Source organism: Benincasa hispida, chromosome 8 (genome assembly GCF_027475165.1).
Source record: "Benincasa hispida cultivar pf3 chromosome 8, pf3_genome.v1.1, whole genome shotgun sequence".
Classification (NCBI taxonomy): domain Eukaryota; kingdom Viridiplantae; phylum Streptophyta; class Magnoliopsida; order Cucurbitales; family Cucurbitaceae; genus Benincasa; species Benincasa hispida.
Window position 1 is genome coordinate 44,236,447 of NC_143485.1, and position 23,791 is coordinate 44,260,237.

The 23,791-nt window shown below is 37.4% G+C and overlaps 5 protein-coding genes and 1 pseudogene across 9 annotated transcripts; 2 read left to right on the forward strand and 4 right to left on the reverse strand.

Annotated features, from left to right (window-relative positions):
• The first annotated feature begins 3,385 nt into the window (after positions 1-3,385).
• LOC120082934 (coiled coil protein) lies at positions 3,386-7,928 on the forward strand. Of its 5 annotated transcripts, none has more exons than XR_016531364.1 (9): positions 3,386-3,901; positions 4,660-4,786; positions 4,894-5,206; positions 5,320-5,396; positions 6,158-6,212; positions 6,410-6,834; positions 6,999-7,081; positions 7,161-7,358; positions 7,656-7,928. XR_016531364.1 is itself a non-coding variant. In XM_039038365.2 (7 exons), exons 1-7 carry the CDS (start codon positions 3,630-3,632, stop codon positions 7,704-7,706), a joined length of 1,317 nt encoding a protein of 438 aa, XP_038894293.1. In that variant the 5' UTR covers positions 3,386-3,629; the 3' UTR covers positions 7,707-7,928. The 5 variants fall into 5 exon arrangements, 2 of the variants coding, with proteins under 2 accessions (XP_038894293.1, XP_038894289.1); XR_016531365.1 differs by having other exon boundaries at positions 6,999-7,053; XR_016531363.1 differs by having other exon boundaries at positions 6,999-7,358.
• A 306-nt stretch (positions 7,929-8,234) lies between these two features.
• Positions 8,235-9,525, reverse strand: LOC120084060 (glucuronoxylan 4-O-methyltransferase-like protein (DUF579)). The gene has a single exon (XM_039039962.2). The coding sequence runs from the start codon at positions 9,523-9,525 to the stop codon at positions 8,578-8,580; it is 948 nt and encodes a 315-aa protein (XP_038895890.1). The 3' UTR covers positions 8,235-8,577.
• A 1,344-nt stretch (positions 9,526-10,869) lies between these two features.
• On the forward strand, positions 10,870-13,557 carry LOC120083465 (uncharacterized). The gene is made up of 3 exons (XM_039039233.2): positions 10,870-12,150; positions 12,266-12,358; positions 12,461-13,557. Exons 2-3 carry the CDS (start codon positions 12,272-12,274, stop codon positions 13,400-13,402), a joined length of 1,029 nt encoding a protein of 342 aa, XP_038895161.2. The 5' UTR covers positions 10,870-12,150; positions 12,266-12,271; the 3' UTR covers positions 13,403-13,557.
• Positions 13,558-13,818: 261 nt separating this feature from the next.
• LOC120084061 (secreted RxLR effector protein 161 pseudogene) lies at positions 13,819-14,523 on the reverse strand (annotated as a pseudogene).
• A 2,862-nt stretch (positions 14,524-17,385) lies between these two features.
• LOC150034612 (uncharacterized) lies at positions 17,386-17,739 on the reverse strand. The gene has a single exon (XM_090316796.1). It carries the CDS (start codon positions 17,737-17,739, stop codon positions 17,386-17,388), a length of 354 nt encoding a protein of 117 aa, XP_090172922.1.
• Positions 17,740-21,373: 3,634 nt separating this feature from the next.
• Positions 21,374-23,396, reverse strand: LOC120082648 (secE/sec61-gamma protein transport protein). The gene is made up of 3 exons (XM_039037902.2): positions 23,184-23,396; positions 22,956-23,076; positions 21,374-21,572 (listed from the first exon to the last, which is right to left on the reverse strand). The coding sequence occupies exons 1-2, from the start codon at positions 23,275-23,277 to the stop codon at positions 22,961-22,963; spliced, it is 210 nt and encodes a 69-aa protein (XP_038893830.1). The 5' UTR covers positions 23,278-23,396; the 3' UTR covers positions 21,374-21,572; positions 22,956-22,960.
• Positions 23,397-23,791: the final 395 nt, after the last annotated feature.

The window sequence follows — 23,791 nt, forward strand, 5'->3', positions numbered from 1 at the left end:
CTCTCATGCCATGGTTGCGTATAAAACCATTGGGTTAGACTACTTGTACTACATTGAAGATTATTACAAAATTCCCACTCATCTGCCGTATTATTCACCTCAGTTCAAGCCCATCCCTGATAAAAAAATGTTGGTCTAATCTTAACTTCCCCACTATTTATCCAGACAAATCACAAGTTATAAATGTTGGCAAACCATGTACTACCTGCATGTAGAACGGGACTACCTACATGTAGAACGGGATGGATTGAAGGGAACGTTATAAGATACGTTGCATAATTTGCAAAGAAGAAGGACATAATAGACGAAATTGTCTCAATCAAGCATGTGATGCGACTTAGTTATAGTAGAATTCATTATTAATTCTTGATTTTTTCTTGTAACTTTTTTTTAACTATTCACAAAGAATGTAATTTTAGATATTCCTCAACTAATTATAATTTTAGATATGAATTGTCCTTATTAATTGTAATCGCATTGATTTACACTATTTAAGTTAAATTCAATTTTGTTTTTATGGGATCAGATGAATGATGATGTTAGCACAGGGCCATACTACAACTCAGTTTTGTACTTACAGCACAGCCATCGATCCGAAGTTGTTTGGGAAGACGGGCATATTGATGCTATGCGATGAGAGGCTATTATTTGAAGGCAGGAAGACCAAGACCTTCGTATCTTGAATTATTTACGAGCCGCAGGATTCTACGGCTGAAATTTATTCAATTGGATTGACATTTTATAACAATAATAGTTGAACGATGGCGACAGGAGACACACACTTTCCACATGTCACATGGAGAGTGTACGATTACACTGCAGGATGTAGCCATCCAATTCGAACTCCCGATTAATGGAAAACCATTGATCAAGTCACTAAACTATGGTTGGGAACAATTATGTGCTATCCTTTTAAGCGTAACAATGAATGACAACGTTCTTAGGGGAGGTCGTCTTAGCCTGCCATGGCTAGTTGATCAATTCAACAATTTTGCCTATCTACCACAATGTGAAAAGGAACACCAACAAAATGCTCGAGCATATATTCTCACATTGATTGGAGGATTAGTATTTTCTGATAAATCAAATAGTAGAGTACACATAATGTATCTTTCCCTATTTCAAGATTTTGATGTTGTTGGGACGTACAGTTGGGGGGTTGGATGTCTTTCATGGTTATATAGACAACTATGCAATGGTGTAGTTATAGATGACAAAGACATTACAGGTTTGCTTCTATTGCTGTAGATTTGGGTCTGAGATCAATTCCTTCTTTTATCACCCCAACGACTCCACCGATATGAGAACAACTTGGGTGACAGACTACTTGCAGTACAGTATAGACCACTTGCATTCTTACCTCATTATTGTTTTGTCTCCATTATGAAATACTAACAACTTGTGATTGTTGTAGATGGAATGACAACTTTTCTGTCATCAGAGCACGAACACGTGTTTTACTGCAGTATATATACATCTTAGATACGCTTATGCCTAACCAAATAACATTATAATCATTCATATATTATATTTAAATAATGTTTCAATCTTTTGGTTCATTCACATTTTAACTCATATGCATGCAAATTATTTGGGAGCCATAAAATCATCTCATCCAACTATTGCCACCATATTGTCTCGAGGGTAATGAGATATGGACATCCAGAAGTCCACTCATATGTTTTTTTGTTGTGGAGTGGCATCACCCAGATCGTGTGATGCGTCAATTTAGGATGTTGCAACAAATTTCGTAACCTTGCATTACATACGCTCGACTTCATTCAGACGATCTAAGAGGCAGACATGAGCAAGACTGGATTGCATATTTGACTCCTCAAATTTCAATTTAGAGAAATTGAAAAAATTTGCTTGTTAATGGACCTCTTATTAACCACAATGTAGATACTGAGTCTAGATATATTGAATGATATTCCATTGTGAGCAGACAATATAAAACGAAAGCAAAAACATCCTATCACTTGTTGGTATGAGTTTATTATTTACTACGATTGTTTAATTTTTTTGTTTAATTTCATACCAATATAATTTTTTAAGCCATCACGTGTTTTTGAATTCTTTTTCAATTCAGTTTACCAATTATGACATTATTTGCTACAAGAGCCTTGCGTAGACTCACCTCGATATATCGAGTGCGATATTTCGATGGTGATGTTTCAATTGAAGAACAAAGTGATCCAACAAGACATCAGAATGCTCCTATTCGAACTAATGTTTAGAATGAATATCCAACAACCCCATTCGATCACTGTATACATAGTTCCATTATGCCATCCCCCTCAACTTTTGATTTTTTTTCCGACAACCTTGAGCATGCTAAGTATGGAAGAAGGACAAACTTTACATGTTCGTCGAGATGTCCATGATCAGTACATGACATACCGATATCGTGACGAGGGTATACATTTTACAAAGGAGGGCCAATCATCAAATGTAAGAGGTCAGGTGATCGTGGACACTATATGACTCAACAAGATTGATTTCGACCTAATAGAGGATATTCTTCTAGTCATGAATAAAGAACATTGTACTTGTAATCAAATTCAAATAAGAAAATACAATTTTAGTTTACACCTCAAACACCTTCAACATCCTAAAGAACATTGAAAATTATCAATGCAATTGTTGAAAGTTAATATCCACATAAGTTTCTAACAATTTCAAACAAAAAAAAAATGGTAAAGGTATCTTCAAGATAGATAGATATATGTGTGTGTATATATATATATATTGTTGGTTAAAAATATTAGTGGAGTTTTAAAAAGTTTTAAGATTATTTTTTGAACAAAGTACAAATTTCATAAATATTAACTATGACCGTTTTAAAAAAAATGTATATATATGAAAAAAATATTTTTGGAATAAAGTACAAACCTTATAAATCTTGAATATTATTTTTTTATATATACAATACAACAACAATGATTTGGAATTAAACAACTCAAGCATTACTAAAATTAATATTGAATATATTAAATTAATCAAATAAACCTCAATTTTAATCAAAGTAAGATTATTATGTATATCAAATTAAAATAGTAACATTATTATCATTATAAAAAACGAGATTAATGAGATGGTTAATTTTACATATAATAAAACTTTCATTTGTAAAATTTATGCTATAGGAATTAATTAAAAATCTTATTATTAATTTTAGGGATGAATTAAAAATGGCTGGGTGTCTACTCAAAAAAACAAAATCGAATAGAATTTTCTTTTAATTTAATGAAATGAATACATCTCGACGCAAATTCCTTTTATATATATATATATATTTAAAAAAAAAATTTGAAAGGTCTCTTCGCATTCAGTTTGGATTGGTTTGCAATAAGATAAAGACAAGATTTGACCCTTTTTTCCTAAATAATGTGAAAACCACCCCATTTTCCCAATTAATCCCGTAAATCCTAATCGTGCAGGAAGCAAGAAACGGACCGTCTGGATCCTCGGTCGTCGTCTCACAGCCTTAGTTTCCCGCGAAAGCCAAATTTCAGTACCCGTTCCTTCCGACAAATTACTGCCCATCCATGGGATCACTACAAGCTCCCGAAGAGGCCGATTGAAATCCTTGTTTCAGAGTCGCCATCGTGAGACGTGAACAACGATCAATGCGTAATATGAAGAAAAAAGAGAAGAAGAGCGCGTACGAATACTGCTTCGTCTGCAAGCTAAACCACGACCAAGGGCAGCGCCATAAGTATTTTCCCAACCACAAAAAATCTCTTTCTGCTTTTCTATCTCGGTTCGAGATCAAGCTGTCCGACGTTCGCTTTTTTCTCAAGACCCCTTTTCCCCTCTCGCCCGAGTATTCTTCTCACAATCGGTTCTGGTGCATCTTTTGCGATGTTCAAGTCAATGAGAATGATAGTTCCTTCGCATGGTATTAATCCGCTGGCTATTCATACTTCCTTGTTTCTTGAAATAATTACAATTTATGGGTGTGGTTGCTGGGAAATTTTGGAATCAACCCTATTAGCTTATATGCTAATTACGGTTGATGTAAGGAAAGCCATGATCAAAGCTAATGGGGTTAAAGAAAATCCCTCCAATTAGTACACAATTCTGTAAAAGAGTAATTTCAAAACAACAAAACACGTTGTTAAGCTTAAACTAAGAGGTAACTGTAAAATAGATGTGATCGATAAGGTGCGGGTGGTTTCTTCCTGAACCACCAAAATTTTTGTGGTTCCTTCCTCTACATCCAGGGACTCCATAAGAAGCTTTGGATGGTGTTGAACCCAAAGGATTTTAGTTCTCAATGAGCAAAGTATGCAGTACGATTTTCACAAAGACCCTTTGACTATATTTAGTAAAGCCATTAGACTTTAGTGTAATATGTCTGTAAACTTTTTTGAAGGTATAGTTTGAGAGCTTCAGGATTTTGTGTATCTTACTTTGGGTTTTTAAGAATGACATTCTTGCAATTGCTCTCCGTTTAGAATTGACGTTTAGTGGGGAGGATTTTTCAAGTTCTGTTGGCTGACTTCTAGACTTGATACTATATTGCCTTCTTTTCCTTCTCTAGTGCAGTGTAGTTATTCTTCATGTATATATCTCTGTTTCTAATATAAAGAAATGTATGCAATGCATCCTTCATGTTTTACTTTCATTATCTCATGTTCTAAGATTTTGTAACAGTAGCAATGCAATTAAACACCTGGCCAGTGCGGATCATCTGAAGAATTTAAAGCATTTCTTCTGGAAGTGTGGTGGTGATGTGCAACGCCTGGATAGTTATAGACTCTTGGAAGCTGATGTAGCTAAGGTAACCATGATTTCTTCTTTCTCACGTGGTTTAACAACAACGAGAAACAGAAGTTCATTTCTACTGTGATTGGGCTATTAATTTAAATCAATGTTTGTCGATGACAGTGGGAGAAGAAGTGCAAAGTACAAAGCATATCTGCTTCATCCAGTCCTGGACCTACAAATGATATCCACAATCAAGTCCAATATGGAAATTTTGATAATTTTGGGAATAATAATATCCACTCTGTTGAATCTAGTTCGTCAATTAGTGTTTTGCCTTTACACAGTTATACAAATGAGTATCAGGTATCCAATTCATCCCATTCAGGATCCTCGGATGTTTCAAATTTGGTCTCATTTCCACATGACACCGCTGTTTCTTTGCATGCTGGCTCATGTTCTGGTGCACATGTATGGAGCTCAAAGAATTTAACATGTAAGCTGTCCCTTTATATTTCACCTTTTGTCTTTGATTTCTTATCAGTCGTTGAAGTTTCGGAATGGTGTACAAACGTGTAACACACTCGTGCTGTATTGACTGTGATTCAGTTAGCGAGGACAACAAGCATTACCATCTGGATAGTGGTAGAACATGCACTGCTAATGGTCATTCCAGTGGTCAGGGGGTAAGTTTGGTTATTTCTCTTCTACTGGAGCATTGGAGTTTTGTATTTCCTGTGAAGTAGCGCTATTTTAGTACTAGAAGGCCTTCAATATTTTTTGGTATGGAGGCGGTGGAAGCTGGTGGTGCTTGCTATAACTGAAGAGTGTGTGTGTGTGTGTGTTTTTTAAAAAAGTTATCTTCTGGGTTCTTTATCTTGTCAATTTCACACGCCAACATTTATAGAGGCCCACAGGTTTCATTGGATGGGGTGCCATGACTGTTATTGTTATAAATGGAACTCTCACAATCAACTCTTTGTTCCTAGATAACATCTTCATAGTCCAGTTGAAATTATGTCTTTTCTTTCTTCACGAGTATGTTACTTGTTCATAATACATAAATTCTTTTGTATCGACATTTCTGGTAAAAAAAAAAAAATTGACATACTGTCATTGTTATAAATGGAACTCTGACTATCAACTCTTTGTTCCTAGATAACATCTTCATAATCCAGTTGAAATTATATCTGTTCTTTCTTCATGAGTATGTTACTTTTTCATGATGCATAATTTCTTTTGTATCGACATTTCTGGTAAAAAAAAATTGACATACTGTTATTATAATAAATGGAACTCTGACAATCAACTCTTTGTTCCTAGATAACATCTTCATAGTCCAGATGAAATTATATCTTTTCTTTCTTCACGAGTATGTTACTTTTTCATAATGCATAATTTCTTTTGTATTGACATTTCTGGTAAATGCATAACCAACTTGATATAGATGTACGAGACGCATCAGAATGAAAGAACTGTGAACGAAGTAAGCCATCCTGAGGGTATGGAATTTTATGAAATCTTATTCTCATTGTAATGTTACTCAACTGATTCACATAGTCTTAAGGATATTTCTCCTAAAAAGGAAAATTGGATACGATCAAAATTATGCTCATTTCACACTCTGAATATATCTTCATTTAAATTCTGAACTGTATAGTGGTGGTGTGTTTTCCATCTCTTTTCTATCTCTCTTCAGGTTTCCAGACCCTCACTCGGATTTCTAATATTGTTTTTGGAGATTCTGGAGGAAATGTTCATTCTGGTATGCTGCCTCCTTGGCTTGAAAACCCTGAAGATAGTGGGTTTAAGGTTCAAATAAGCCCAGTGGTTGGGGGTGGTGTTTCTTTGAATGAATCTGCAAAGTCCAAGAAACTGAACCCCAAACGGGTAGGAGCTGCATGGGCAGAAAAAAGAAAAATGGAGCTGGAAATGGAGAAGAGAGGAGAAATTGTCCAAGGCTATGGTGACAAGAATTGGCTTCCTAATTTTGGTAGGGTATGGCAATCTGGTAGCCGTAAAGAATCTAGAAAAGAATTTGAGAAGGAGAAATCAAAATTGCTGATGGTTGAAAATTCACCTGAAACAAATGTCAATATTCAGCCATACATTAGCAAACGGATGGTGAGCCCCATTTTCATCAAATTTGATGCAGTTATGATATTTCAAATTATATATATCATTATAATACATTTTTGTTCTACTGTTAAAGTTTCCTTCATATTCATATCTTTATGTTCATAATATGTTATTTTATTTTTTACCATGTATTTCCCAACTGGTCCTAGTTTTGATGATGCAATAAGGTAGTGGGAAGTTCCAATGCGTGTCAATATTTTAAAGGTGATGTTTTGAGCACTCTATTTTCAAGGTACTTAAACCATCAAGTGGTTATACATTTGAAGTATGAGTAAAAGTTTAACACAAAGGTATCCTAGGATTGGTCTCAGTCAGTCTCTCAGTATCTCTCTGCTTTTCTTGAGACTAAAATGGTGACTAGAGGAAGGAAGCAAGAGAATACCTAAAAAGTGAAATTTTCCCCATATAATTATGGATCAATACATTTCTAAACAAGAAGGAACAAAAACACGAAGAAAAGAAAAAGGAGGTTGAATATCTCTCTTCTTGCATCTTGAATACAAACGCAGGTTCTTAGCTACTCCCTTCTTGTATCTTCAATATCTCTGGTTTTTTTCTGCATGCGACTTTTAATTGGTGCCAGTTTGTACTTTGCGTGTTTCGTTTTCTTTTTTCTTTCCTTTGTGTGTGTGTGTGTGTAGTAGTGGGGTGGGGGGGGGGTTATGGTTACTGACGGCTAACAAGCCACGTTTCAATTAATCTATGATATGTTTTACCATGCAGGGACTTGTTGCAATAATGCATATTTTACTTTTGTTAGAGTGACTTGGATTGCTTTCTAGACTGATTTATCTTTGTTCTTGCAGCGAAGAGATCGGGAGAATGAGGATGATACTGCCAACCACACGAGTATATAAGACAACGATTTTCAAGAGCTTCTCATCTGGAGAATTACTGTACGTGCACAATCCTCGTCAAAGTTTGGTTTGGAGACACAATTAGGCTTGGCGTTTTTTGGAAACTTCAAAGGCTGACTGATATTCCATATCTTCATTAGTTTATCGGCAATAGTTCAAATTTGTTGTAGTAAACATGACTTTAATTTTCTCTAAGATATCCGATATAAGAATTTCCTGAGATATCAGTGGTACTTGAGAACAGGATTTTTCTTAACCAACATCACTTCATCAACATCGTACAGAGGATTAGCTTTTGTTGGATCACTGATTAATCACTCTGGGCATTCACTATTGAATTTAATTGCAAAACAGGGTTTGACCACACTGTTAAAGGCCATGTTTTTCGTTCCCTATTGCTACAACACTGGCTCCTTATATCTGCTGCTACCGAAGTTGTGAACTGAAACAAGTTTATATTTCTTTAATATGTAGCTTGATGACAGCCTTTTGGTTTTCTTCAGCAATGCTGGTTGGGCAAGCCGCGTGTTAAATCTTGATCTTATGTATGCAAGTTATCATATTATAACTTCCTTGTGTACTATTTAAGTACTTTTTTAGAACATTTTTCCCCAAATGCCTGACCAACTTGTATTTGGCCGGGGTTTGATCTACGCTGTATAATTACTATGCCAAACAAATCAAGGAAAATTTGTGTTCTTCTGACAGTAACTGGAATTTGATTCTTCAAAATATCCATGTTCTACTTTTGCAGTGGCCAAGCAGCAGTTCCATATCTTCTGTCCATCTTTTTCCAGTTACTGCCAAGAAGGTGCCCAGGGACTGATTGCAATCATGTTTCTCTGTACTTCATCTGACCAGAAAAGTGATCTCATCGTTGGACCACAATGCGTTTGTCAGGGCAGAATCTGGATGAATTTTTCTCATTTCTAATCCTGAAAATCCAGAGCTTCCCTTTGGAGGAAATCAAGTTTTCATCACAAAGGAACTCCCAAGAATACCACCTTTCGATCATACGGTCTGTATCATGTACAACTACATCAGTGGTGTTCCCTTCTCTTGCCATGATAGCAGCACTGTAAATTGTTGCCATTCTTCCTGGTGCATGAGGACTATCTCCCCTTGGTCCATCCACGACCACCACATCCCATTTGACTTCATAAACTTCTTTTGGAAGATCTGTCAAGGCAAGTTTGCACTTAGATGAATTCCTGAGCCCTGAGTCTGGTGCACATGATTTGTTTCCTCTTGCTTGCTTTAATAACTTGTAAGCTTTTTCTGCATGAAACTTATAATCAATTTTGTACATTCGTGTGTGATTTGAGTCGACTCTGAATGTGCTCAGTTTGTAGGGATCATCCTCAAGAAAAACATTCTTTCCACCGTCATTGACTGCTGAGAGGTTAAGGTACTGTGGTTCGATCCCAAAGAAGAGGAGATTGCAGGGTGCCTTTTCACCAATCAGATTTGAAAGAAGCTTGAATTCCGTCTCTGAAATAGCGGCTTCATTTGCAGAGGTTCTATGATTTTCTGAGAACCCTGATAATGGGCGTTGAAGCTTTGGAGGCAATGCAATTGCTAGAAGTGGAGAAGTATAAGATGTGGTAAGTGCAATCCTAACGAGTCTGAGAATGGACAGACTAGACAGAATCAAGACGAGAACAGGTAGGATTTTGTTTCTTGTAAAACTCATGCTTTTGCTTCCTCTACTGTTTCTGAAGCTTACTGATGGATATGACTGCTGTGAGGGTGAGATACTGGGGGGAGAAAGCGATTCTGATGGCACAAGTGAGTGGCAATCCACCAATTCGGGAGGCATTTTGTTCTACTGTTGTTCGCTTTCAGCCGCATCAGAGCCACCATCTTATTCTTATTAGAGAGGCACTGGTAGGGTTGCTAGGTGCAAGTTGTTCTGCCTAATCCCCACTTTGAGTGTGGAATAAGAAATGCTTTTGCTTGTTCCCAAAGCATTGCCTTTTTGTATTTATCAATTCGGCTGTGCTAATTGTTGTGGTTACAACCTTGCATTTGAGGAATCAAAAGTGGCTACTGCAGAGCCTCAAAAGGGTATAAATTTCAAGGAGGTTGGTCATTTCAATCATTGATTTCAGATGGTGACTTGGGGTTTCATTGAGACATCTGTCATCTTTTAAGCCCGTTTGGTGGTCATGAGTAGAGTTGAAGGTGGTTTTCCAGTAGTTGCTGGGTCATTCTCTTCCATTTTGACTTTCTCAAACTTTGTTGTTCTCCTCTGTGCTCTTCTTGTCAAAGGTGGAAATACTTTGCCGTTCATTCTTCAAAATGACTACCAAAAATATGATGAATTCAAACCCTGGAATGGAAGGCTGGAAATTGATCTTCATTTTACTGAATTCTGATGCACATTTTGTCTAAAATAGCCAAGGAATGGATCATCAGTCGCTCTTTTCCAACTGTTCACCGACCCTGTTGAAAAAGAAAGACGATCGGCATCACGGAGACGGTAAGCTGAGGAAGAGGGTGAAGGTAAGGCAAAAAAAAAGCCAGAAAGTTTCAACTTTTAATTCTGTGATAATGATAAACTTCAGTACAAGTATACAAAAACTAGCCTCGACACAATTTACACCGACTCTATTAACTGATGAATTATTTGCAGAAATGCTTACTCAAAGCGAAGTTAGGAACTAAACAATGGCTGAAATTCGAGTTTAGTAGTCATTTTCAAGGGGAAGCTTCCTGGAAAGCACCAAAGCAAAAGATTTAACGATAAAGAGCCATTTGAAAAGTGACGCAAAGGGGAAAAGAAAATTAAATTAGAACATCAACAACATTAACAGTGAGCTGTTTAATGAAGAACAGCCTTTTTTTTTTTGGTATTATAAATAATAGTCGTAGAAAAAGAAAAGAACCAGCAATGGAAACCCAGATTTTGTCCTGGACCAAGTCTTCAATCAATTAATAGCTAATATTTAATGTCAATTTGCAGGTGTAAAAACTTTTAGGCGGATTTTAATATTATCATATGACGATTGTCTGTTTGCAATATGTTTGTTTGAGCATCTCACAATGGCATATTCTCTCTCCACAATTATACAAAAATATCTAATGGTGATGGTTTAGACATGTTTGGAAGTGATTCAAAATTGTTTATGATCATTTTTGTCATTTTCAAAATAACTACGAAACGTGTTTTTAATCTTTCAAAACTAATTTTGATGATATGAAAACTACATTTATAAGTGTTGAATTTAATAATTAATTTTGAATGATTAAAACATAAAAGCGTGTTCTAAAACGAGTTTAATAAAGATAAATGATTTTGACGATCTTAAAATTACTTCTAAACATACAGTTCTTTTGATAATTTGCAACATTGTCTTGTTTTTGGTACAAAGTTTCTAATATGCTTCTCTTCTCATCGATGCATGTGAATAAATAAGTTGATTCAAACTACCACTTTGAGAATATTTTAACTAAGTTTGGTATGTACTCTCTATTAAGAGGTTAGAGGTTTAATCACTCAAACTTCACTTTGTTAAACCCTAATTTTAAAAACAGATCAAATCTCATTCTTAAACTTCACTTGTGATCCAAAATATTTTCAAATTACCTGTTTCCATTCTCAAATTTCAAATACACAATAGATAATTTGTGGGTTATTGCCATTTGTGGACGTTTTTCATAGAAGAGAACTGTTTTGTTTCCCTCTATTGTAAGAGTGGAGAATCAAACAAAATTGGCAGAAAACTTTTTTTTTTTTTTTTTTATATTCAGTCCATTTAAATTTATACCATAACAATTAATCTTGTTTTTAAATACTCAAAATTCTTAATATATTACCATTTATTTGTTGAAATAAAGCAATTAACATTTTGCAGAGAGTTTTTAGAGTACTGATGTTATAAACCTCAATATGTAAAATTGTCTGGTTATTTTCTACTTTATCTTGGCTTGAATTTTCCTTGAATGTCTCGTTCAGATCCACGTCTCCAAGTAAAACAAATGCCTGAATGAATTTGGCTAAGTCTTCTCAAACTCCAAATAATTTTTTTTTTGTTCCTAGTGGGCTTTATTAATTTATTTAAAAGCCAATTATATATGTACAGCAGGTCTTTCTCAGTTTGACTTGTTTAATTGCTACCTATTTCTCCCTTTTTTTCTATCATCTCTGCCATGGAATCTGTCATTTCATAGATGTTCTGCTCCCCTACTGCAAGCAAAAGCTGTTCTTTTTTTTTAGGGTCAAGCAATAACCTTTGTGAGAGTGTTTCTCTTGTAGCCTGATGGTTTATTTTCTCTGTTTTTGCTATCTTCTGAAGAGATGATCATCAACCTGAAAAGGAAATAAATTTCAATATTGAGGTGGGTTTCAAAGAAAATAAACAGAGTGGGGAAGAAGATAGAATAACAATCTGGTTTGAGGAAGAACATTGGAGAACAGTTTAGTTTGTTTGTTGAATCTCAGGTATGGATTTCTAGTTTCAACCCCTTCCTATATATCTCTCTCTCTCATTTGACTCATTGTTCATAGTTTCAAAAGACTCAAAATTCTGATGGTTGTACTTTTTACGAGGAACTAGGCCTTCATGGAAGGTGAAAGTCAAGAATCTAATAATGCTTCAGAAGCCAAGTCATCTACAGATGTTTTCAGGCCAAGTAGTATGGGAGTCAAGGTAAATATTCTGTCCAAAAGAAAAGTTAACTTCGTTTACCTCTATCCTTTGAAGCTGAGATTGTATTTGCTTTATTTTGGCTGAATTTTGGGCTCTATACAGAAAGCACTTACTATGATACCTCCTCATATCATAGCCGAGGCGATTTCGACAATCACTGGCCTTGATCTCAGATGGTCAGGTCCTATAACACCAGCAGAAAGGCAATATGTAGAACAATATGTATTGGCCAAGTACCCACAGTATGCAGGCTTAGATGGAGAAAAGATAGATCTCTCTTGCCTTTGCATCAATGAAGAGCCAACAGATCAAATCATGGCTGATGATTGGCGAAAGTCGCCAAGAAATATTCCGAGAGAGCCTTCGACGCTATCCTTTGGAAGCAATCTCCCTAACTTGGAGGGTACACAACTGGAACCTTCAAGATTGTTAGACATTCTCAACAAGAAGTCTTCCTTTCCAGGAAGTTTCATCTCCATTCCAGAAATTCAAGCTCAAAACAAAGTTCTAAAGCACTGTGGATTGCCTGATGAAGAGTATCTTGTTCTGTTCACTCCAAGCTACAGGCAGGCCATGATGCTAGTAGGAGAAGCTTATCCATTTTTTAGAGGAAACTACTACATGACAGTTATAAGAGAAGAACATGATTGCATTAAAGAGTTTGCTAGTTTCAAGGAATCCAAAGTGATAGAAGCACCAGAAACTTGGTTGGATTTGAGGATTAAAGGATCTCAACTTAGTCAGTACTTCAGAAGGAAGTGCAAGCACAGTCCAAAGGGGTTATTTTCTTATCCAGCTGACGTAAATGGGACTCGATACTCGATGCATTGGGTTTCTGAGGCTCATCGAAACTCCTGGCATGTCCTTCTGGACGCAACTGCGTTTGTTGTTGGTGGGGAACGGTTAAACCCTCTTCTACACAGGCCTGACTTTGTGTTATGTAGTCTTGATAATACACATGCAAGTCCCTCGAGGATTATTTGTCTTTTAATCAGGAAGAAATCCTTTGATACTACAATGGCATCATCCCAAGCAGCTGAATGATTAGCAGTTTGTTATATGACCATGCTGAAGAATATGTTTAGCTTGATTGTAATATCCATTCTATGGCATGTACCACCTCATGACCTGTAAAAGATTAAAATTTCCTTGATATATATGCTAAATAAATTTGGGCTGATTATTGAAATAGAAGAAAAGAAGACGACACAAGGAGTTTACGTGGAAAACCCTAATTCAGGGAAGAAAAACCATGGTAGAAAAGAACTTATTATTTAATGTCATACCTACAATAGACCCAACCTCAGATATAAATAGAATGAGGTGAAACCCTAATTTAGCAAATATAGCATAAATTACAAAAATGCCCTTAGGGCTAATTCAACGTATTTCAACACTCCCCCTCAAGTTGGGGCATAGATATCGGTAAGACCCAACTTGCTAATACAAGCTTCAAACGTCTATCTCGATAACTCTTTCGTAAAAACATCTGCAATCTGTTGAACTGAAGGTACATAGGGAATACAAATAGCTCCGCGGTCTAACTTTTCTTTAATAAAGTGCCTATCAATTTCTACATGTTTGGTTCTATCATGTTGCACGGGATTATTCGCAATACTGATGGAAGCCTTATTATCATAATACAACTTCATGGGCCCCGGACTACTCTCGTGAAGATCAGATAAAACTTTCTGCAACCAGATTTCTTCACACACTCTCAGATTCATAGCTCTATACTCTGCCTCAGCACTACTTCTAGCCACTACACCCTGTTTTTTACTCCGCCAAGTTACCAAATTTCCCCATACAAAGGTACAGTACCCTGAGGTTGACCTTTTATCAGTCACAGATCCGGCCCAATCTGAGTCAGTATATGCCTCGATGCTCCGTGTGTCATGTTTCCTAAACACCAAGCCCTTCCCAGGGGTGGACTTTAGATATCTCAAAATTTGAGTCACAGCTTCCATGTGCTCCTCATATGGACTCTGTATGAACTGACTTACTACACTCACAGCATAGGAGATGTCGGGCCTAATATGAGACAAGTAAATCAGTTTTCCTACTAAGCGTTGATACCTCTCCTTATTCACAGGAACTCCTTCCGAAATACTTTTCAGTTTGCTATTGACCTCAATAGAAGCGTCAATAGGTTTGCATCCAGTCATTCATGTTTCCTTAACAAGTCCAGAGTGTACTTCCGCTGAGATACAGATATTCCTGCTTTTGATCTTGCCACTTCCATCCCTAGAAAATACCTTAAACTACCAAGATCCTTGATTTCAAATTCACCTGCCATCCTTTGTTTTAGCTTAGCAATTTCTGCCGTGTCATACCCTGATAGGATGATGTCATCAACATACACTACCAACACAGCAATCTTTCCTACGGGTGATTTTTTTGGTAAACAAGGTATGATCAGAATGCCCCTGAACAAACCTTTGGGACTTAACAAACACGGTGAACCTGTCAAACCATGCCCTAGAGAACTACTTCAACCCATATAAAGACTTCCTGAGTTTGCAAACATGATTCCCAAACTTAGCTTCGAAACCTGGAGGTGGACTCATATAAACTTCCTCTTCCAACTCACCATTTAGGAATGTGTTCTTTACATCTAGTTGATGTAGGGGCCAATCTTTATTTACGACAACAGACAGAAGAACACGAATCATGTTTAACTTAGCCACTAGGGAAAAAGTTTCTGAATAATCAATCCCATACGTCTAAGTGAACCCTTTAGCAACTAACCTGGCTTTATACCTTTCGAGTGTTCCGTCAAACTTATACTTCACTGTGAACACCCATTTGCAACCAACTGTTTTGTGACCTCTAGGGAGAGCTACTAACTCCCAAGTCTTATTTGCCTCAAGAGCTCTCATTTCCTCCATTATTGCTGCTTTCCACTCGGGAACTTCTATGGCCGCATGTACACTGGTAGGTATTGCTAGAGCATCCAGCTGAGTAGTAAAAGCCTTAAAACCAGGAGATAAGTTATTATAGGTCAGAAAACTATGCAAAGGGTATTTTGTACATGACCTGGTTCCCTTTCTCAGAGGGATTGGCATATCCAGAGTGGTATCATAGTTGTCAGTTTTCGTCTGTCCCTCTTCAGTATCAAACTTTTGAGACAATTCTGCATCTTCTTGAGGATCTTTCAGCACCTCATTACCTCCTGAAGTTTCAACCTTCTCTGAGCTCATTTCATCATTTTTTATGTTCCCAGACTTTTCTTCAAGACTCTCCTTTGAAACAATGGGATCTTGAACCTGAGCTGGTTTCGACGCTTGGACACTTTTCGATGGAACACCAGAGGTTTCCTGAATTTCCTTTCTAAGATTCTTCCTATAGTATGTTATCTAGGACACTTGTCTAGTAGGAAGAACCGACACGGGAACAACGGGAGGAGAGTTAGGTTCAAGACTAGGTAGGCTGGGAACAACAGGAGCAGAGTTAGGTTCAAGACTAGGTAGACTAGGTCCAGGAACATTGGGGCTAGGCTCAGGTTCAGGAATATTAGGACTAGGCTCAAGATTGAGGCTAATAGGTATGGAGTACGTGGAACTGTTAGTCTCTTCATTCGTGGTCTCCCCCTGAAGATGACTAACGGGAAAGAATGGTTTATCTTCAAGGAACGTGACATCCATAATGACAAAATATTTTCTGGAAGATGGATAAAAGCATTTATAGCCTCGCTGATGAAGGGGATACCTGAAAAACGCACATTTTTTAGCTCGTGGAGCAAACTTAGTCCGGTGTGGACCATGAGTATGAACAAAGGCTGTACACCCAAACACACAAAGAGGAACCTCAGGAATAAGACGGGTAGACTGATAGGACTCTTTGAAGCACTCAAGAGGGGTTTGAAACTTTAGAACTCGTGAAGGCATTCTATTAATTAGATGAGCTGCGGTAAGAACCGCATCTCCCCACAGGTACGAAGGGAGAGACACTGAAATTATCAAGAAACGAGCAACTTCAATGAGATGGCGATTTTTTCGTTCAGCCACCCCATTTTTTTGTGGAGTATATGCACACGAGTTTTGATGGATGATCCCTTTTGACACTAGGAATTCCTGGAAGGTGTGGTTGACAAACTCACGACCATTGTCACTCCGAAGAATGACAATCTTTGTGTTGAACTGTGTTAATATAGTGGTATAGAACTGTTTGAAGGTAGATAGAACCTCGGACTTATCAGCAAGGAGATATACCCATGTAAGTCGGGTATGGTCATCGATGAAAGTTACAAACCACCATTTCCAGACAGGGTAGAGATGTTTGAGGGACCCCAAACATCATTGTGGACCAGGTGAAACAAAGCAGTCCTGAAACAAAGCAGTATCTGGTGAGAAGACAACTCTACAGTTCAAATCTTTTGTTATTATGCTTATTGATAATAAGTTGTAAGAAATTTTGGGCACATGTAAGACATTTTGCAGAGTTAATCCCTGAAATAGTGACAGTCTGCCTTTTCCAGCAACAGGAGCGAAGGACCCATCCACAATCCAAATCCTCTCATTTCCAGCACTTGGATAGTATGAGAGAAACTGGTCGGATGAGCCAGTCAAGTGATCGGTCGCTCCTGAATCTAGAATCCATAACTCATTCCCTTCAACAAAGAAACTAAAAGATTGAGGGTTACCTGATTGAGCAACTGTTTTGATCCCTATTGTACCTGAATCACCAGGATTGGTCACTGAAGGTTATGTCTGAGGTTGTGCAGCCCCTTCAACTGATTCACCCACTAGAGCACGCCCAAATTTCGACTTGTCATTCGGAGGGCGACGTTTACCATTTGGAGGGTGACCATGCAATTTCCATCCCTGATCCTTCGTGTGCCACTGTTTTTTGCAATGCTCACATACTGGGGGTGTTTTACTATTCTGCTTGTCACCATCAGCTCCAGCGGACTTTACCCTGAAGGCAGTTGACTCTACAGTGGTAACACCTGGCCCGTTCATTGCACTCGATCTATCTTCTTCCAATCTAACCTCTGAACAGACCTCTATGAGAGACGGAATTGGTTTCTACCCTAGTATTCGACTACGAACTATATCAAATTTGGGGTGCAATCCGGCAAGAAAATCATACACACGCTCAACCTCTTCTATCTTGGAGTATTGAATTTCATCTTGTGGGCAATTCCAGATGATCTCCCGACACAGATCCATTTCTTGCCATAACAACGACATCTTGATGAAGTATGACGTTACATCCATGCTTCCTTGTTTGCATTCGTGAACCGGTTTACGTAGAGTATACAGACGGGATGCGTTCTGACACCTCGAATATAACCGTCGGACTGCATCCCAAATATCTCGGGCAGTGGCTGAATAGAATAAAGGTTTCCCGATTTGTGGTTCCATGCTACTGATTAACATTTAGCGGAGCAAAGAATCCTCTGCCTTCCAGACACACACTTGAGGATCCCCAGGATTTGGTCGTGGTATCTCTCCAGTCAAATATCCAAACTTATGGCGTCCCTCAAGAACCATTTTAATTGTTTGGGACCAAGAGAATTAATTTTGCCCATTCAACTTCTCTCCCGTGATCATTCGTGCAGAATTTCCAATTGTTCCAGATAAAAAATTAGAAGTTGGAAGAGTAGGAAATATTGATACCGGATTTTCTGAATACATTGGGAAAGAATCATGGCCATTCAATTTAGCTCCAAGGGCGGCCATCTGTTGCTGGAGACTAACCAATTGTTGTTGGAGTTCCCCATGAGATTCAGATCTGGAATTTTTCTGTCTAAAAACCATGGGATTTTCTTCAATGAAATCACCCATTCGAAACTGAAGCTGAACTGGATACACATAAGGAAGAAGCTATCCACCATGGTACTGTGAAGAAGCTACTGCCGGAAGTCCACCAGTGGCAAAGTTCGGCAACCCGTGACCGGCGCTGCTCCCAGACGGCTGTGATGGTGGGTAACGGACAGAAGGCTCGGCGACTGGCTGCGAGGTTGAAGAAATCGTACCGATTTGACCCGACCCGGCAGCTGGAGCAAACCCACGACCGTCTAGTGCAGATTCGATTCTGTGCGACGCCGAGGTACCAATCGGCTGTAAATCGATCGCGTGCGCCGGCTGGAGGACGTGCGAAGTTGAGACAGTTGCGTGCGAAGTCGAGGGTCCGATCGATTGTGACGCGCTCGCGTGCGCCGGCTGGAGAGCGTGACCTTCCTCGATGGTGTTCGGCTAGAACGGCTAAGTCTGGAAGCTAATCGTCGCACCGGCTGGAGCAAGCCCACCACCTGCTGTTCGGCTCGCCGGCTGAATCTGTTCGGCTGAGCCACCTGGGATGATGGTTCGGAGATAGCGGTCAACCGCTGCTTGAATCACAACCTTATCAGTCAGCGTACCTTCACCTATCAAGTTTGATGACTGAGTTTCTTCTATCGGGGCTAGGGTTTCATCACCTTACTCTGATACCATATTGAAATAGAAGAAAAGAAGACGACACAAGGAGTTTACGTGGAAAACCCTAATTCAGGGAAGAAAAACCACGGTAGAAAAGAACTTATTATTTAATGTCATACCTACAATAGACCCAACCTCATATATAAATAGAATGAGGTGAAATCATAATTTAGCAAACATAACATAAATTACAAAAAATGCCCTTAGGGCTAATTCAACGTATTTCAACACTGATTCTTGGAACTGAAGTAGTATGATGGCATGAGAGAAAACCACAATCAGAATTCAAATGGCAAGCAAAAACAATGTCATTAAGCTAAGTTTGAGCCTTGAGGCTTCACTTAACATACAAATGAACTATCATCTTGGTTGTTCTGTTTAATGTTATTGTTTTTCCTAATTGCGTGTGCAACATTTGATGTTCTTCCAACTCTTTGTAGAATGCTGAATCCATGAGATTGATGATAGAAGCACCAATAACTCTTCAAAGGCCTAGAAGTCGAAAATTCTACCTAAATTGATTCAAAATATTCATATTTAGAGTCCCGTTTGGATTGACTTGAGAAAAAAAGTAATTTTCAAATAACTCATTTTTATTTAAACATTTGATAAAAATTGATTAAAATACACTTGCAAAACTATTTTGAGTGGTTGTCAAACACTCCAATTTCTTTCAAAATGACTTATTTTTTATATTAAACACTTGAAAATGTATTCTAAGCACACCTTAGTGTTGAGTAAAATGAATTCTTGAAATTGTTACATCTAGGGCATTGGGTCGAGACATTCTAAAATCATCAACTTAAGCTTTGTTTGATAATCATGTAATGTTTTGTTTTTAGCTTTAAAAAATTATACTTGTTTTCTCACAATTTCTTTACCATGGTTTTCATCTTTCCTCAGTAAACATTTAAGTTCTTAGCCAAATTTCGAAAACAAAAACAAGTTCTTAAGAACTAGATATATATACATATATATTCAAAACTTGGCTGGGATTTTGAAACATTTCCGAAAAATAACAAAATAAAGAAACCAATAAGTGAAACTGCGGAAGTAGCATTTATAAGGATTATTTTAAAAAACATCATCAAACGAGCTTAATGAAAAAGGATGGAATGATCACTCACCACTGCAGCAGATGATACAGCATATTTCACTGACCTCCTATCACCCTTGGCTAGCTATCATATCCTTCGTCACTTGGAATTACTGGCAAGAAAAGCTTTAGATAAGGCATGATCATGCCCAACAAAGCACGAACTGCATTCGTTCTTTTGGGTTCTTCCTTGTGTCACAAGAAGAAAGAATCGCACAAATATTTGCATAGTTGTCGTCATATTAGGAAAATATGAGACTCACTTGACAGGTTTTCAAGATATATGCATTTTCATCTAGCCCCCCATTGAAGAATTATACCCAAATGTTGGCCATTCATAACAAATATCTTGGTGGGAAGATTCTTCTTCACCCTTATGGCTGTCTATTCCAAGACATTTTTTGCTGTTAGTGCAGTCAATGTCAACAACTATAGCAGCTGAAATATCAGCTCACATCTGATGGGGTTTCTTGTTTTTGTAAAAATGACCAGCAGCCCACATCAGATGCTGCTTAATACGACTACTTTCAATGGAATTTCCACTGGTTAATTTATCAAACACTTGAGATACATACTGGAAGGGAGAGCTTATCAGGTTTGAAAATCAGTGGGTATATCAGTTTCAAATCGATCAGGCCTCCATCATGCGAAAAAGTCCTCTGTAAATTCAAATCAAATTAGATAATTCTATTTCTCTGATATTTGATCTTGTTCCTCCTAAATCAAGAACAATATGCGTATTTTCCTAAGCTTGAATTTGTTCCATACAACTAGATTTTTAAAAAGCATTACAAGAGAAAGTCGCCCAAAGCATTTCACTCCTTGTCCTAATGCTGCTCCCCAACTGCGATCCATGGTTTAAAAAAATGAAAAAAAAAAAAAAAGATTTTCTTGCACTTCAATCTAGATGGAATTGCAGAAGGGTATAGCATTTGGATCAAAGGGAGACTCAGACTAGGTCGTATTGCTATGGAGATTGGATTGAGGTTTGATGTTTCGTACAGATAATATACGCAAAATGACTTTATAAACTTGATATATTACTTTGAGCACATCGGTTATTTATTTTATTATCAGTGTATATCCTTCTTTGTTATAACCAAAATTTTAAAATCCTGACAGAATGACATGATGCAAGAACAGAGCCACAGCCACAGCCACATAGTCCCCTACTATATACAATTCCTCTCTAGAGATCAGAGAATTGTTTTAGATGATAAAACCGTGAAAATATTTTTAAATATAGCATGTCACTGTCTCAGTCCTGATAATAAAATTTAACACTGTGAATTCTGAAAACATGGCATCCAAAACAATTGCTTTTCAACTTGGTTACCAAGGTGAGTCCATTTTAAGAAAACTCAGCTTTCGAAACAAAATAATTTATGAACTCGAAGAATTTCGATCTTCCTCCTACTAAACGGTGATTGACATTTAACAGTATGTGATAAACATGAATATAAACACTTCTTAAACAACAAAATTCAAGAACGAATATTTGACAAAAAGAACATGTTAACATTCAAATATAAATAGATGAGTTCATCAATACGACAAGAAAATTTTCCATATATCCTGGGGTTTACTCAATTTACGCACGCGGATTTAAAAGTTCTAAATGCTAAGTATTCCTCAATGAACACAGGTTGCACTAAATGTAAACACCAGCCGCCATCACCTACGTACTTCATGTGACCTGAAAATCCATTGGCAAACACAAATTAGGGTATAAATTAACTAATGTAAGCTTTTGACAATATTCAACTCGCTTGTGAATCAGGTGCAGTGGCAGGAAGGGAAAAGAAATAGTCGGGGTATCGTGGTATTAAACAAAGGTATACACATTTCTACCCTAGCAAGCATCAACAAGAACACCATAAATTGACTTCTATGGGTTTAATCACTTTAATGACTGTACACTTATTTTAAAATAAAACCAGTAACCACTTTCATGAACATAATTGAATGAATGTTGCTGAAGGAAAGCAAGAATAGCTAAGGTGAGGAATATCAATCAGCAATCGTAACTTGACAAATTAAGTGGAACTGATAGACCCAAAATAATGGAGTAGAGATGCAAACTATGGACTAGAAAGAAATACTTAACGGAAGGCATAAAAAGAAATTCTAAATTCACCACAAGGAACTCTCGCCTGCTAGTTTTTCCCCCTCAAAGAAACTATGTACTCTAAAGGAGCATTTGATTTGCAAGCAGGAGTCTGTAGGATCAGGTTTCACGATTGTATTGAGGTGCCATTACAAAATACAGCATTCACCTCCTAACTGTTTATTCTCTAACTTCTCATTCTAATGCTCTTTTTTCTGGCTGCCTAATGGGCATTCATATGTTGAGTGCGATTGAATGTGCATGCACACTAAGAGATGAGCGAGTAGAGAAAATGCTAACTATGCACAAACCAATTCATAATCTAGATAACAGATATGTAATTGCTGGCCAGTGCAATAATTCATTCCTAAGTTTCTCCGAAAAGCATGCCAAACTAAACACTTATTAAGGTGTTAATTAAGGTTCAAAGACGTTGAAGGCAAGAAGCAACTATCTAGGGCATTTAGAAAAATACAAAATCTATAATTTTACTCACAAAGAAGAAAGGGGGTATACAAACTAGCCTTGAATATTAGAACCACATCATCTGAATATCTTCACTCGCAAAAATTTACTCGTTCACGATAGAAGGGTAGGAGTTAGCTAACAAAGTGCTTCTACAATAATGTTTCATAATGATTAACAATCGCATCGCAATCAAAGTCATCTTGGAAGGAAATAAACGTAAATCCACAGCTAGAACGTCTTGAATTTTAGAAACATTATGATATAAATGAGCATCCATGCTAGTCGTACGATCTTCAATCGTGTGAATCAATCATGCATGAATATACAAAGTCATAAGAATAGGTAGATATTGCATGCGCGTGCATCAAACAAATTTAAGAAGAAATTATCGATCCATTCCGTAATTGCAAAAATATTGAATAACGTGACCAGGATGCTATGCAGAACAAATACGCGCCAGATCGAAAAAGAAAAGATAGAAGATCTATTGGATTGAAAGCATACCTAATCTAACCAGATCCGACGATGATGTTGTTGATCGGAATGAAGATTAGCTTGACAAAGAACCCTACAAATCCCATCACAACGAAGCCGATAGCGGTACGAACGGCGACCTTGGTGAATTCTACACCAGCAAAACGTTGAATTAAGACAAATTGAAAGGGAAGAGAAAAATCTAAGACATCGATTAAAGCAGATCTATGCAATAGAATGTGTAAGCAAGAAACATACCCTTGCGATCGGGTTTATGACATCTCTTAACGAGACGAACGCTGTCCTTGGCGAACTCTCTGAGAGGATCAACGACGGAATCAACGGCATCCATGGCTGCGAGATGTGAAGGAAACGTCGAGCAAAGAAATGTTCTTTTTCTGGCGAAATTTGGCTTCAGGTTTGAATGAGTTGTGGCCGTGCGGGGTTATTAGGGAAGGAAGAAATACTTTGAGCGCTGGGAGACTAGGGATGATTGGGTCAAAATTGATGCACTGTCGCAATATATGAAATCTCGGAAATACCCCTCAATCATCGGTTACGGTGTGCTTGCTTGAGGATAAAGTATGGTAAATAGTACGGCCGAAAATACTCAAGAGTTGCTAGGATTTTTTTAGAGGCTAAACTTAGGGTGTTTCGAGGACACAATTCGAAGAATTAAACGCAAAAGGCAACAGGGTGATATTAAGAGTTGGATTGAGGTAGTTTTAATTTTGGATTGGATTAAATTTTTTTTTGGTTGAGTTGGGTTCGGATTTTTCTTTTAAAAATTTGGGTTCATCTAACCCAACTCAAATTTCTATTATTATTATTATAACTCATATATATTTTTATGATGTTTGTATTAA

Bases quoted from the DNA above. Each gene is read 5' to 3' on its own strand.
- LOC120082934 (XM_039038361.2), top strand. From the start codon at position 3,630: ATGCGTAATATGAAGAAAAAAGAGAAGAAGAGCGCGTACGAATACTGC. The intron at 6,213-6,409 runs GTATGGAATTTT...ATCTCTCTTCAG, and splicing joins CGAAGTAAGCCATCCTGAGG to GTTTCCAGACCCTCACTCGG. The intron at 6,835-7,655 runs GTGAGCCCCATT...TTGTTCTTGCAG, and splicing joins CATACATTAGCAAACGGATG to CGAAGAGATCGGGAGAATGA.
- LOC120084060 (XM_039039962.2), bottom strand. From the start codon at position 9,525: ATGCCTCCCGAATTGGTGGATTGCCACTCACTTGTGCCATCAGAATCG.
- LOC120083465 (XM_039039233.2), top strand. From the start codon at position 12,272: ATGGAAGGTGAAAGTCAAGAATCTAATAATGCTTCAGAAGCCAAGTCA. The intron at 12,359-12,460 runs GTAAATATTCTG...GGCTCTATACAG, and splicing joins CAAGTAGTATGGGAGTCAAG to AAAGCACTTACTATGATACC.
- LOC150034612 (XM_090316796.1), bottom strand. From the start codon at position 17,739: ATGTTAATCAGTAGCATGGAACCACAAATCGGGAAACCTTTATTCTAT.
- LOC120082648 (XM_039037902.2), bottom strand. From the start codon at position 23,277: ATGGATGCCGTTGATTCCGTCGTTGATCCTCTCAGAGAGTTCGCCAAG. The intron at 23,077-23,183 runs GTATGTTTCTTG...TTGCTGGTGTAG, and splicing joins TCATAAACCCGATCGCAAGG to AATTCACCAAGGTCGCCGTT.